We start from the raw sequence: 12,299 nt of genomic DNA, 5'->3' as shown, positions 1-12,299 counted from the left end.
CATTGTGACCATCAGAGGAGTCCCCGGGGAGTGTGTGAAAAGTGTGTCTATGCCATGAATATGTGAAGTGTGTGTGTGTGTGTGAGGAGCCAGCAGCAGGCAGAAGGCCAGGGGCTGTTGTCTGACACTGATTTGTAAAGGGAGACAATGCGGCTCATTGACCTGCCCGGCTGCACTGTCTGTTGCACATACCTCGCCCAGCCCTCCCCGGTGGCTTCGCTGCTCTTTAAACACGAGCAGCAGATTGCCACAGGCGCAGGGAGGGGAGGCCGACGGGACACAGGTTGCTTTGACAATGAGAAACCTCAGAGAAAAGAAGGAGAGATGAGGCAGAGCCAAAACTTTGACGAACACATTTACAGAGAAAAAATATTCTAAAAACCTCACTTTTACCAGAATCACTGATTTTGCAGACATCTTTTAAATCACTTCTCAAAACGTATCTTCTTAAGCAAGATTTTTACTAATGCTAGCACACTGTTTTATTATTATTTTTTGGTATTTTATTCCATTTCATTTTCATTCTTTACATATCTGTCCTAACCCTTTGGTAAGAAATATAAGATAAATAAAGTATTAGAGGCCAGGTCATATACTGTTTCTGTCAGGATGTAAAACCCTCTGAAACACTAGTGGTTCCCAAACTTCCAGGCTTGTAATTCTTTGAAACAAAACAGTGTGTTGTTGTACGGTTGTTTTAGAAAGTTTTGCTATTGTCTGGTTTATGAAAAGTCAGAAAATAGTGAAAAAATGCTCAGAGCCCAAGGTGACATCTTTCAATAGCTCGTTTTGTCCGAAAAACACAATAGAACCCAAAGATAGTCAATTTACTATCATACAAAACAAATAAAAACTGAAAAAATCTCATTTGAGAAGTTGGAAATAGCAAATTCTGGGCATTTTTAAAAAAAATAAATTTTATTGATTAATCAATTATCAAAATTGTTGCAGATTACTTTTCTGTTGATTGAATAATCGATTAAATTACTAATTATTTCAGCTCTGTTTTCCTTAACAGATTGTTTAATTTGGGTAATTTGGCCTGAAGAGGTAAAACTATCCAGTATTTCACACGATTAAAGTGAAGATTGGGAAAATGTCTAAAAATATATACACCATTTTTTGTAAATTGTGCAGAAATATGTATATGACACTAAAAATCATGCTAATTATAAAAGTATATATAAGTACAAAAGTCATAAGTATTTAAGGGTGATTATCTCTTAAAGACAAAAATAATCTTAACCAAAATTAAGTTGTGAATATATGAATTTATATTAATAATAATTATTATTATATTTATTAAATTTATATTTAATAATAATAAATATCAATACTCGAGGATATTTATCGAACAGCAGCGGGATTTAGCATCCATCCAGACTTTGACAGATTTCCTGCTCACGTTGTAAACAAACACCCTCCTCCTTTTGTCATCCATTCCCATTGTCAGAGTCTGGATATGACCTTTTCTCTCCTCTCCCTGCCTCTAACCCGGCGTAGCCTTTTCTTTTCCTCCCTTCTCTCTTTCACTGACGAAGACAAGCTGTTGCTGTGCCCCTGCGGGCCACTCCCTCACTTGTCTGCTCCTCTTTCCTCCTCCCCTGCTCTCCTTCTTTCTCCCTCTCCCCACCTGTTGAAGCAATTGTTGGACAGACCATATTGTTGTCTTCTTATTAGCTGATGTCACTCACGAGGGTTCCCTCCCCTTTCTACGGTCTTTTTCCTTCCCTCTGTGCCACTCCCTCTTTCTCTCTCCCTGCTGGGTATAAAACTCAGAGACGATAGTTGAGGAGTGATATTCAGCAGAGGACACCACAGGAAGTCCAAACTATTTCAACAAGGAAAAAGGAGGATCTGCAGGGATTTCCCAGCTTCCAGTTACCTGCAGAACAGCCAGCTTCCTCAGGTGACAGAGGGACACTAGCTGTTGCGTTTCTTCCCATTTGGACGTAAACAAGTTCATATTTTACCCGGCAGGCTGTGCAGATGGACAGAGGCATGTCTGTGTCTCTGTGGTGTGAGGAGGTGGAGGACGACCAGAGTCAGGACCAGAGCCAGACTGAGGCACAAGGCCAGGGCCACATCACGGGCTCGTCTCAGCTGCGAGCAGCCTGGGACCCCACCGTGTCGGGGCATCGTGTGATCCAGAGGCTGCTTCATGTGGAGGAGAGGTACATGCCCTCCATGCTCTACATCACCCTCATCCAGAGGGATCCAGAGCGCAGAGAGGAGCTCACCAAATGGGCCCTGGAGGTATGAAACTCTCTCATGCTCCAATTTCTCAGTTTTCCTCTTTGTGCTGGATGAGTTATGTCATCGTGGCAGCTGTGAAACTGTTGTCTCACAGCTTTTTTTTTCTCTCCAGGTGTGTTGTGAGTGCGGCTGTGATGAGGCAGTGTTCCCCCTGTCTGTCTCTCTGATGGATAGGTTCCTGTCTGCCTCTTTGTCTCTACCTGTCTCACCATACTGCCTGGCTGCTGGCTGCATCCTCATCGCCTCCAAACTCACAGAGTGTGACAACGTCACCGCTGATACTCTGTGTGCTGCAGCTGAATACAGCTTTCAGCCTTCCAACCTGCGGGTGAGTCAGTCACACAGCATCCACACATGTGGTTAAAAACTTGGTTGTTTAAGACCTGACAGTCAGGGCTGAGGTGGAGTGAGCAGACACGTAGCTAATTTACATTGATTTCAAATGTAGGAAACCAAAGGTTTACACTGTTTTATGTTATTATTCTAAAGAATTGAAGCAGCCTATATACTGTATCACAATAATGTAAAGACAAAGATAGGATCTTAAAGGGATGCAAACAAACATACTGCTTTGAACATACTGATTTGTCTCTTTTGATGATTGTGATGCACATCCATCAACTGGATGACAACCCACTTAAAACTTGTTACAGTCCAATAGGGCTACAACTATTATATTTCCATCACTTATATTTGACTGATTAATAAAAAGAGTTTATACTGTAAATTAGATAACATGATAACAGATGACTCACAAGTTACCAGAGCCCAAAATGATGCATATAGATGTCAGAAATCCAAATGTCAGAAAATAGTGAAAAAATTCCAATCATAACTTCCCACAGCCCACGGCGTCGTCTTCACATGTCTTGTTTGTCTGTCAAAAAGTCCTAAACCCAAAGGATTTCAGTTTACTATGATATATGACAAACAGAAGCAGCAAATCTTCCCATGTGGGAACTTGGAACCTGAGAAATTGTAGAATTTTTTCACTGTTTTTGCTTGATAAATGACTGAAACGATGAATTAATCATCAAAATAGTTGCAGTCAGTTGACTAATCGATTAATTGACTAATCGTTTCAGCTCTCAAAATAATATCACAATGTTTTAACTCAATATTTCAATTCAATACTGGTGCTTTCATCCAATTTTGAATTTATTTTGGGGTAAATTAGTAATGTGGTCAGCTAGAACAGTCAAATCTATCACAATATAACAATAAATAAATGCCTTATGATATCTATTCTCAGTTTTACCATTGCACAATAATTGCACTTATTTTCCCTCTTCCCTCCTTTAGGAAATGGAGCGTGTCATCCTCGCCACCCTGCGATGGGATACAGCAGCAGTGACTCCGCAGGACTTCCTCCCACATTTTCTTGCCTCTGTGGAGGAGAGAGGAGATGGAGACAGCAGTGACTCTGAGGAGGGGCTGCTCTCCACCCTGCGGCGGCACAGCGACACGCTGGCTGCCATGTGTGCCTGTGACTCCCGCTTCCTGGGAGCACCACCGTCACTTGTTGCTGCAGCATCACTGAACTGTGCCCTGCGAGGTCTGGGCAACAAGGGCCCCGCTCACCTGGCGGTTATGAGTGAAGCACTGGCGGAGCTCTGCCAGACTGACCTGGTGAGTACACCTGCAAAGTCTGATGCTGTACATAATTTGATTTGATATGATTTGATCACATTTAGGATGAGGGTTTTTGTTGTTTGCAGTTTTAAGCAGACTAAGAATACTTGTGTTTTTAGGGACCTGTTTGTATTATAGTCATGCCAAATACAGGAAGAGACTTGCATCTATTACAAAAATCAGAGATTTTCTCTATGTCTTGCATCCTAGGCAGTGCTGCAGTGCTACAGTGAGATGATCGAATATGCCCTCCGACAGCGGCTGAGGAGTGGGCTTCAGCAGGGCCCCATGGAGAAAGATGAAGAAGTGGAGAACGAAAGGGCCGGGACACCTACTGACATGAGAGAGATTGATTTCTAAACACTGAATCAGCTGTTGCATTGAAAGTGTGAATCAATCAAAACCTCTCAAGTTCATCAGTCAAACTGATATAAATTGATTATGACCTCAAAATGTTCTTACATTTATATTTTGAAATTATTTTATTGAGTGACTGTTAATTTATTTTTTGATTTATTTATTTGTGAACAATTTTGCAACTGTGTTTTTTCCATGTGCCATATTTTATTATCTATTTCCATTAATTTTATTGTAGGCCTAGATGTTATTTTGATGCATAATATTTATACCTTTTATTTATTATCACGTGCAATTGTTGACTCTTTTGATGTTAATTTATTTCTATTTGCCATGACTTTGTCTTTGTGTACTGAATTAAATATACAACAAATCTATTTTTCAAAGCAATTAAACGTTTAAAACGTTTGTACATACTTTGTATCCATGTATTATTTACCAATGGGATAATGCTACCTTCATTTACTATTCATAGGCTGGTACTTTTGAGCTTTCAGCTTCTGCTACAATAACACAATTCCCCACTAAAAGAACAGTGACAAGAACAAATATGTTGGTGGCTAATTCCAATTACTTAATAAAGTGCCAAATTTGTCATCATGAGTTGACAAAACTTTCACTATCACAACTCAATTTGATAATCATCCTACCGCTCATTATTCATGAAGAAATAAATACTTCCATTATTTCCGACAGTGCCTGAAGGCAGCATGTTGGACCAGTGCTGCATTCTTCTGACGTCACATTTATCCGACGCAAATACAGATCGTGCTTTGAGCATTGGGTCAGATATTGAAAACATACGTGCGGTAGGAGACGAGCTATTTTAAGAAATGTTGTGTTATAACACATTTGTATTATGGTTTTAATATCGGCGGACTTTTAACGAAGAATTTATAGAAAATCGCGGGATATAAGAGGGACGACGCAGGAAGAATTGTGCCAGACGTTTCTATAGCATAACGTTACAGCTAAGGTAATGCACAACCAGACCCTGTTATATCACCTGTAAAATTACATTTAAAGAACGAATAATGTTTAAAATGCTGTAAAAACCAAACATTAATTCATTTATGCCGCAGGTTTAATCTCACAGGTGATCACACCTACAGAAAGATGAGTTTTTGTGTGGAGTCCTCCGCATCCGCATCCGTGTTGTGCCTTTTTAAGCTAGTTAGCTAACTAGCAACATACACGAACAATACCATATAATTCTAATATCGTATTTAAACTTTGTTATATATCCATTACGCAACACTTGTGGCGTCTTAAATTAAATTTATCCTGTTAATTCAGCTGTCAAAAGAAGTTTTCTTGCTCAAAATTGACCGTTACGCCAAATTCCACTTACGAAACCTCATATTATTGTTCCCTCTTATCGGCGAAGACACCCACGTCTAAAAAAATAAAAAAAACTGTAGACCTTTTACAAATTTCTAAAGTCTCCTGGTAAATTCGGCATACAATGTACATACCAGCCAGCAACCAATTACACAAAAATCCGACTCTGACTGGCTCACAGTTGTCAGCTAAGTTACTGTTCTCAATAGTTCAATACAATTATCCAGGTGGTTTGGACTTGAGTCACGTAATAGTTAGGGACAAATAGAAAAACAAAATGACAAACAATGTCTGCACCTTAAATGAAAGTCTGACGCAGGTCACGTGGAGGCTACGTTGACTTTGTTGCCCTCGTCTTCCATTACATTGGACAGATCTACACATACATCTTGTTGAATTTAAGAGTGCATAGCAATCTGTGAAAGGTCCAAATTTGCATATAGAGGACTGTGGCAAATAAAAGATGAATCTGGATTATTTTTAAATGAAGTTTGGCGTACCTGGCATACAACATATTGCACCAGGTACTGGTTTCAGCTATTATGTAGGAGGACTGACACTCTACAAGACATTCTCATACACCTCTGCCTGTTATTCTTTTCTGTGCTAAGATTTTGGCTTTTCAGTCAAAGTCTTGCACTCAGTATTGTAATATTCACTGTTGTTTATTTTGAAGGAGGATGAACGTGAAATCTGTCTGGCTGCTGGTTCTTTCCATCTCTATTGGGGTCTGGTCAGTGCCTATTGATCGCAATGTAGGCAACCAGGAAGCTAAAGAGGAAGTGCAGGAGGAGAACGGGGTACTGGTCTCAGTAGTCTCAGTCGTCTACCATTTGATGTGCTTTCATAATATTAGTTTTGGGTAAGATTCAGTTTGTTGTGAATAACCTGTCCTTTACAACACACTCTTGCAGGACACTGGCCTGTACTACGACAGGTATCTCAGAGAGGTGATTGAGGTTTTGGAAACAGACCCTCACTTCAGAGAGAAACTGCAAACAGCAAACACAGAAGACATCAAGGTCAGCTTCCATTTCTTACTGATTCTCTCTTCATTCTCACTCTCAAAGCTTCATCGTTTACATTTTACAGGTAACAAGAATATCTAAAATGTAATGTGTTCTTCTCACCTGTGATGTCTTGTGTTCTCCGTCAGAATGGTCGTCTCAGTAAAGAGCTGGACCTGGTCAGTCACCATGTCAGGACTCGCCTGGATGAGCTGAAGCGTCAGGAGGTTTCTCGCCTCAGGATGCTGCTCAAGGCCAAACTGGACAGCACCAACATACAGAGTGAGTGGATTTGTTTTCATTGCATGTAGTTTTACCTATATAGATAGATTGTATTAGATTAAAATATAGATTGTCTTTTTCTTTTTAGAAGTAGTTTATTTATATACTAAATTATACAGTATGTTGTTTACTGTATAACACATCATGCTTTTTAAAATACCCAAGGCTAAGTTACCAGAACCAAAAGTGTCTTCAAATCTTAATAATAAATACAAAAAATTTAATCCAAATTACTCAAATTATCTCATATGAAATGGACTAAAGCAATATTTTTGCATTTGTGAAACTGTAACCAGCAAATGTTTGTATTTGTACCTGAAAAATAACTAAAATGATTCATTTAAAAGACTGACTTGGTTAATTATTTCATCCATCAACTAATCAACAGTTATACTAATTATCAGTTGCCAATAAGTGATGGTTTTAGCTATGTAAGCATCGATAGATTTACAGTTTGAAACTGATATTTTTAGGTATGCAAAAAAGAAAACTACATTAAAACATGCAAATATTCACTGTAAGCTGTTCACATTTTCATTTGAAAATCGGTATCATATGTACGAACTAGGTGCAATTCTTGCCATTAGTCATTGTTTCTTACTTCTTATACTCAATAAGTAAAAACATACAAATGTCCAGTGTGTCATTATCAGTTCGTGCACATGGATGCAGATCACAATTTTCCCAAGCAGAGCAGATGGAAGTAGCATATGTACAAAAGAATGTCCAAACTTTTGACATGTAAAATGTTATTACTTGTAAAATATGCACATGAATGCAAATTAGTAGCGTTAGTATTGAGAGGGGAATGCAGTGTAGCTGTAGCTGTACGTAGAGGACATACTGGAAGTGATGTGTGTCAAGAGTCCAGCATGTATTCGGTAATTCATGTATTTGCTGTGAAGCCCTGCAGATGGACCACGCCTCCCTGCTGAAGCAGTTTGAACATCTGGATCCCCACAATCAAAACACTTTTGAGGCCAAAGACCTTGAGCTGCTGATTTCGACGGTAAGATCCTACAGCGATAAATTTAAAAACTGGGTTTTTGTTGGTCCCCAAGAGTGAAAAATCTTTCATTCCAGCTGGTCAATGGTTAATATGTTCTGACCAGATTTTAATGGAACTTGGGGAAGAGATTAATCCCCCCACATTCCAGCAAAATCATAATTACACTGATCAGACTCAAGGGTGCTACAATTACAGGTCAAAACTGTACGGCAGACCTGATACTGATTGTTCCAGACATTTAGAATTTGTCCACGTTTTGATTAAAAGCTTCAAAGAATTCCATGGTGACAGCCTCTGTCTGGCTCTTTGTCTAGGCCACCAAGGACCTGGAGAACTACGACGCTGAGAGACACGAGGAGTTCAAACGCTATGAAATGCTGAAGGAGCACGAGAGACGGGAGTACCTGAAGGGCCTGGACCAGGAGAAGAGGGAGAGAGAGGAGAAGAGAATGCAGGAGCTGAAGGAGAAACACCGCCAGCACCCCAAAGTCAATGCTCCGGTAGGCACAAATGCTCCCATGTTGGTTTTTTCAGTGGAAATGAATCAAGCTCTCTTAAATGTTTTCCCTCTTTCTGCTGCATTTTTCCCACACTCAGGGTAGTGTTGCTCAGCTACGGGAAGTCTGGGAGGAGACGGACGGACTGGATCCTCAGGAGTTCAACCCCAAAACATTTTTTAAACTGCATGGTGAGCGACACCTCTTCTTTTAGCCCTTGTCCTTTATTCATATCACGCTGATAAGTTTCAATATGAATAAAGTTCTCATCTCTTTTCTGCCCTGTTTAGATACAAATGAAGATGGTGTTTTAGATGAGCAGGAATTGGAGGCTCTCTTCACTAAAGAGGTGAGGAACCCTACAGTACATCATGGCTTCTTCATTTTTGCTTTGATTTTGCTCAAACTGAGAGTTTTACAATGAACACCTTGATGAAACCCCTTAAAATCCCATGACAGAATATCAAAATTGGATGATCATCTATTTTTAAAAGTGAAAATAGCTAACATCTGTTCATTTCCCTCCTCCAGCTGGAGAAGGTCTATGACCCAAAGAATGAGGAAGATGATATGATGGAGATGGAGGAAGAAAGGCTGAGGATGAGGGAGCATGTCATGAAGAATGTGAGTCTAAATTATTTACTTTTATCTCTCTGCTCTTGTTTTCATCGTATGCAACGAGTCAGTCTCCACTTTTTTCTCTGCTTTGCTCTGACTGATACAGCTTACGTTTCTGTGTTAAAAGGTGGATGCAAATAAAGATCGTCTCGTCAGCCTGGAGGAGTTCCTCAAATCCACCGAGAAGAGGGAGTTCAATAATCCCAAAGAGTGGGAGGTAAAGAGCCCCGAGGTGGCCTGAAGGTTGGGAAGTGGGCGGGTGATTGGACGGTCTGTGGTTTAAATCCCAGGACAAGCTGGGAAAATGTGGATGGTGAATTTAATAACTCGCACATTTGGAGCTGCTCCCACAAGTCAGCTGTGAATAGAAGTAATGTAGTGTAATTTTACTTTAAGTTAAAAGAGCACTCCACCAATTTAGCGCTGCACCCCTGTAATATTACAGGGGTGCATGCAGGGGTGTGTGCATATCAGGACTGGATTGTAAACAGGTTTCTGTAAATGTGTCCTTGTCAAAATTATCCTCAGCTTCAGTGAAGAGTTTTAACGTGATGACAATATCATTGGGGGAGGACGCTGAATGTTTGTAGTTTTTATAATAAGGAGCAGGCAGTATAACTGGCATAAATGCCAAAATATAGATTTGGTTTTACCATTTCTTCCGGTAAAGGAGGGATTGTAATTGTCATGTCACATAAAGAGCATCCCAAAAATCAGCAAAACTCACTACAGTGGAGAATGGAGTAACGATGGAGACAGTGCAACAGAAACAGGACCAACTGATGAGCTTATGTGCTTGAGTATGAAGGTTTGGGAATGAGCTCCAGCGACAACATTAGTCTTACAAACCCATTACGTTTTAATAGCAGTGTAAATTCCTTGTAATACATTCGTTCCCCTGCCGTTTCTCTAGACTCTGGACACCAAGCCGGCGTACACGGACGAAGAGCTCCAGCGATTTGAGGCTGAGCTCAGGGACAAGGAGGAGGAGCTGAAGAGGAGGGCGGAGACTCTGCATCAGGAGCAGGAGCTGCTGAAGGAGAGAGGCAAAGCCCTGGAGGCCCAGAGGAGAGAGTACCAGCAGGTAACGTTATATCAACTGAAACTGGACTAAAAGAGGGGATCCCTTGACAGAAGTTGAATGATATAGTGGTCAAACTTGAATTATATTAACTCAACAACCAATTTTTAGCCTGTAATAACACTGTACCATGTACAGGTGATTATGCAATTGCAATATTTCAATTTCAGGCAGTATTAGAGATGTCCCAGAGACAGAAGGAACAGCAGGCAGCAGACGGGCAGCCTCCTGCAGGTCCTCATGGAGAACTACAGTTCCAACCAGAGATACAAAAAGGGGAAGATAAAGGTAAACAATCTGAGATATGATATATGTGGTATTTATTGTTGGTATGGATTTCTGTTGTAGTTGTTTTTATTGAGTGAATCTTTCTCTTCTGTCTCTCACAGAGGCAAAAGCTCCAGCTGAACACGAAGCCGAGGCCCATAATAATCTGCCTGCAGAGCCTCCACAGAATCTGCCTATACACACTTAATGCAGCGTGCTCTGACAGCCTTAACACACACACACACACACACACACACATATTCTGATTTGCACTGACACAGATATCCAGATGGGTTCTACAAACAGAATTATGTGAACTGTATGTATAAATTCAGACAGACGTGGCTTGTGAATCATGACATATTGTACTGTGTGTTCATTTCTGTGGTCTACATTAGATTAAAGATCTCAAAACAACAGATAACACTATATGTATTTTCAGAAGTCTTCAGTTTCAGTGAAGTTTTCATTAATGCGAGGTCCTCAGTGTAAACTCATAAACATCTTCAAATAAAGTCTTGATTTTAAAACCTCTAAACCAGACTTCTCAAACTCTAATTACTTGGGGGGCACTGGCCAGGACTCAGCAGTGGGGGGGGGGTTTATATACGCTCCAAAGCTGAGCAACTTGTCTTTTCCACTCCACGCTACCTCACATACAACAGTTATATTACATCTATTGTATTATATTGTATATATAATGTAATATTGTATTTATATGGAAGAGTAATTTGATACAAACTACTATAACAGCGTGCAATATAATATAAGTGAAAATATAGTATGGAGAGAAGTGGATGTGTGTGTGTGTCACTCTGTTTAGATGTGTTTTTGTGAGCCCAGCCTCCTCCTCCTCCTCCTCCTCCTCCTCCTCCTCCTCCGCGGGGTCACTGTGTGTCTCTGCAGACGCTGGGCCTGTTGTCCACTGTCATGGCTCCCCGGGGACCTGCTGATCCTTGTTGTTGTCCCGCTGACGAGATGATCCCCTGGCCCCCGCTCAGGGCATTCCTATCAGCATTCCTCTAACCCGCTGACCTCTCGTGACCCCGCATGGCCCCTCCTCTCCTGGTGTCCATGCAGCTGCCTCCTGTCAGTCACTGCTGTCATTTCAGCCAGATAGAGATGTCTTAAGGAAGCTGCCTGGATAATGAAGTCGGTGTTTATTATGATGCAATCTCTAGAGTTCAGACACAGCAGAGCACCTTTATCTTGAAATGTTCGGTCTCGTGGATATAAAAGAAAATACAGTTGTTCCTCCATTAGAGCTTATCTGATTGAGTGTAACCATCCACTGTATGGATGCACAAACATGTTTTGATATTTTCCAGCCCTTGTCAGCCAATATCAATACCAAAAAGCACTTGTTTTAGCACAAATGCAGGTGCAAACCATTATACTTTTATTCTGTTGCTAATGAAGTGTTGGATCAAGTGGCATACTCCAAGAGAAAAAAGGGCCGCCGTCAGAAGTAAAATGATACTGGAAGATACAAAAAAATGTTTTATAGCTGGTGTGGACGGATACCAAGATACATTATTAATGTGTCTGTAATGCAAAAGCCAATGAGAGTATGATGCTTTAATAAACTTCGCCATCTCTTTAATTAACATTCAAACAAGGGATTTCTAAACTAACATTAAGATGAAAACTAGCTGTTAAAACCATTTTTGTAAGCTGAGAAAAAAAACTCAAGTAAGACTCTGTGAAAAGCTACTACTGAACTGAAGCGGGCGACTTTCAAATGCTTTCTCTTAAATGCCAATAACTGTTTGTATCACACAATACCTTAATCAAAAAGTCAAAAAACGAGAACTCAAAGAACTCGTGAAAAACGAAGCTGAAGTTGAAGTATATATTTAAACGTATACTTAAATAAAAGCAAAATCAACAAGTAGACATACGGGCGTCGTCTTTATTACATTGTCTGCTAAGAGCTCAGCCACTGTCCTTCA

General features: G+C 40.4%; 2 protein-coding genes across 2 annotated transcripts; both read left to right on the top strand.

Annotated features, from left to right (window-relative positions):
• The first annotated feature begins 1,384 nt into the window (after window positions 1–1,384).
• On the top strand, window positions 1,385–4,804 carry ccndx (cyclin Dx). The gene is made up of 4 exons (XM_044181291.1): window positions 1,385–2,256; window positions 2,369–2,584; window positions 3,559–3,885; window positions 4,099–4,804. The coding sequence occupies exons 1-4, from the start codon at window positions 1,990–1,992 to the stop codon at window positions 4,246–4,248; spliced, it is 960 nt and encodes a 319-aa protein (XP_044037226.1). The 5' UTR covers window positions 1,385–1,989; the 3' UTR covers window positions 4,249–4,804.
• Window positions 4,805–4,969: 165 nt separating this feature from the next.
• On the top strand, window positions 4,970–10,885 carry nucb1 (nucleobindin 1). Its single transcript, XM_044181933.1, has 13 exons — window positions 4,970–5,221; window positions 6,263–6,386; window positions 6,501–6,608; window positions 6,743–6,875; window positions 7,781–7,884; window positions 8,199–8,384; window positions 8,482–8,572; window positions 8,672–8,730; window positions 8,913–9,005; window positions 9,127–9,216; window positions 9,913–10,083; window positions 10,251–10,368; window positions 10,470–10,885. The coding sequence occupies exons 2-13, from the start codon at window positions 6,267–6,269 to the stop codon at window positions 10,553–10,555; spliced, it is 1,359 nt and encodes a 452-aa protein (XP_044037868.1). The 5' UTR covers window positions 4,970–5,221; window positions 6,263–6,266; the 3' UTR covers window positions 10,556–10,885.
• Window positions 10,886–12,299: the final 1,414 nt, after the last annotated feature.

This window comes from Siniperca chuatsi, linkage group LG21, assembly GCF_020085105.1.
Source record: "Siniperca chuatsi isolate FFG_IHB_CAS linkage group LG21, ASM2008510v1, whole genome shotgun sequence".
NCBI lineage: Eukaryota > Metazoa > Chordata > Actinopteri > Centrarchiformes > Sinipercidae > Siniperca > Siniperca chuatsi.
Note: the sequence above shows the minus strand (reverse complement) of the source record. Positions and strands in the feature narration are given on the sequence as shown.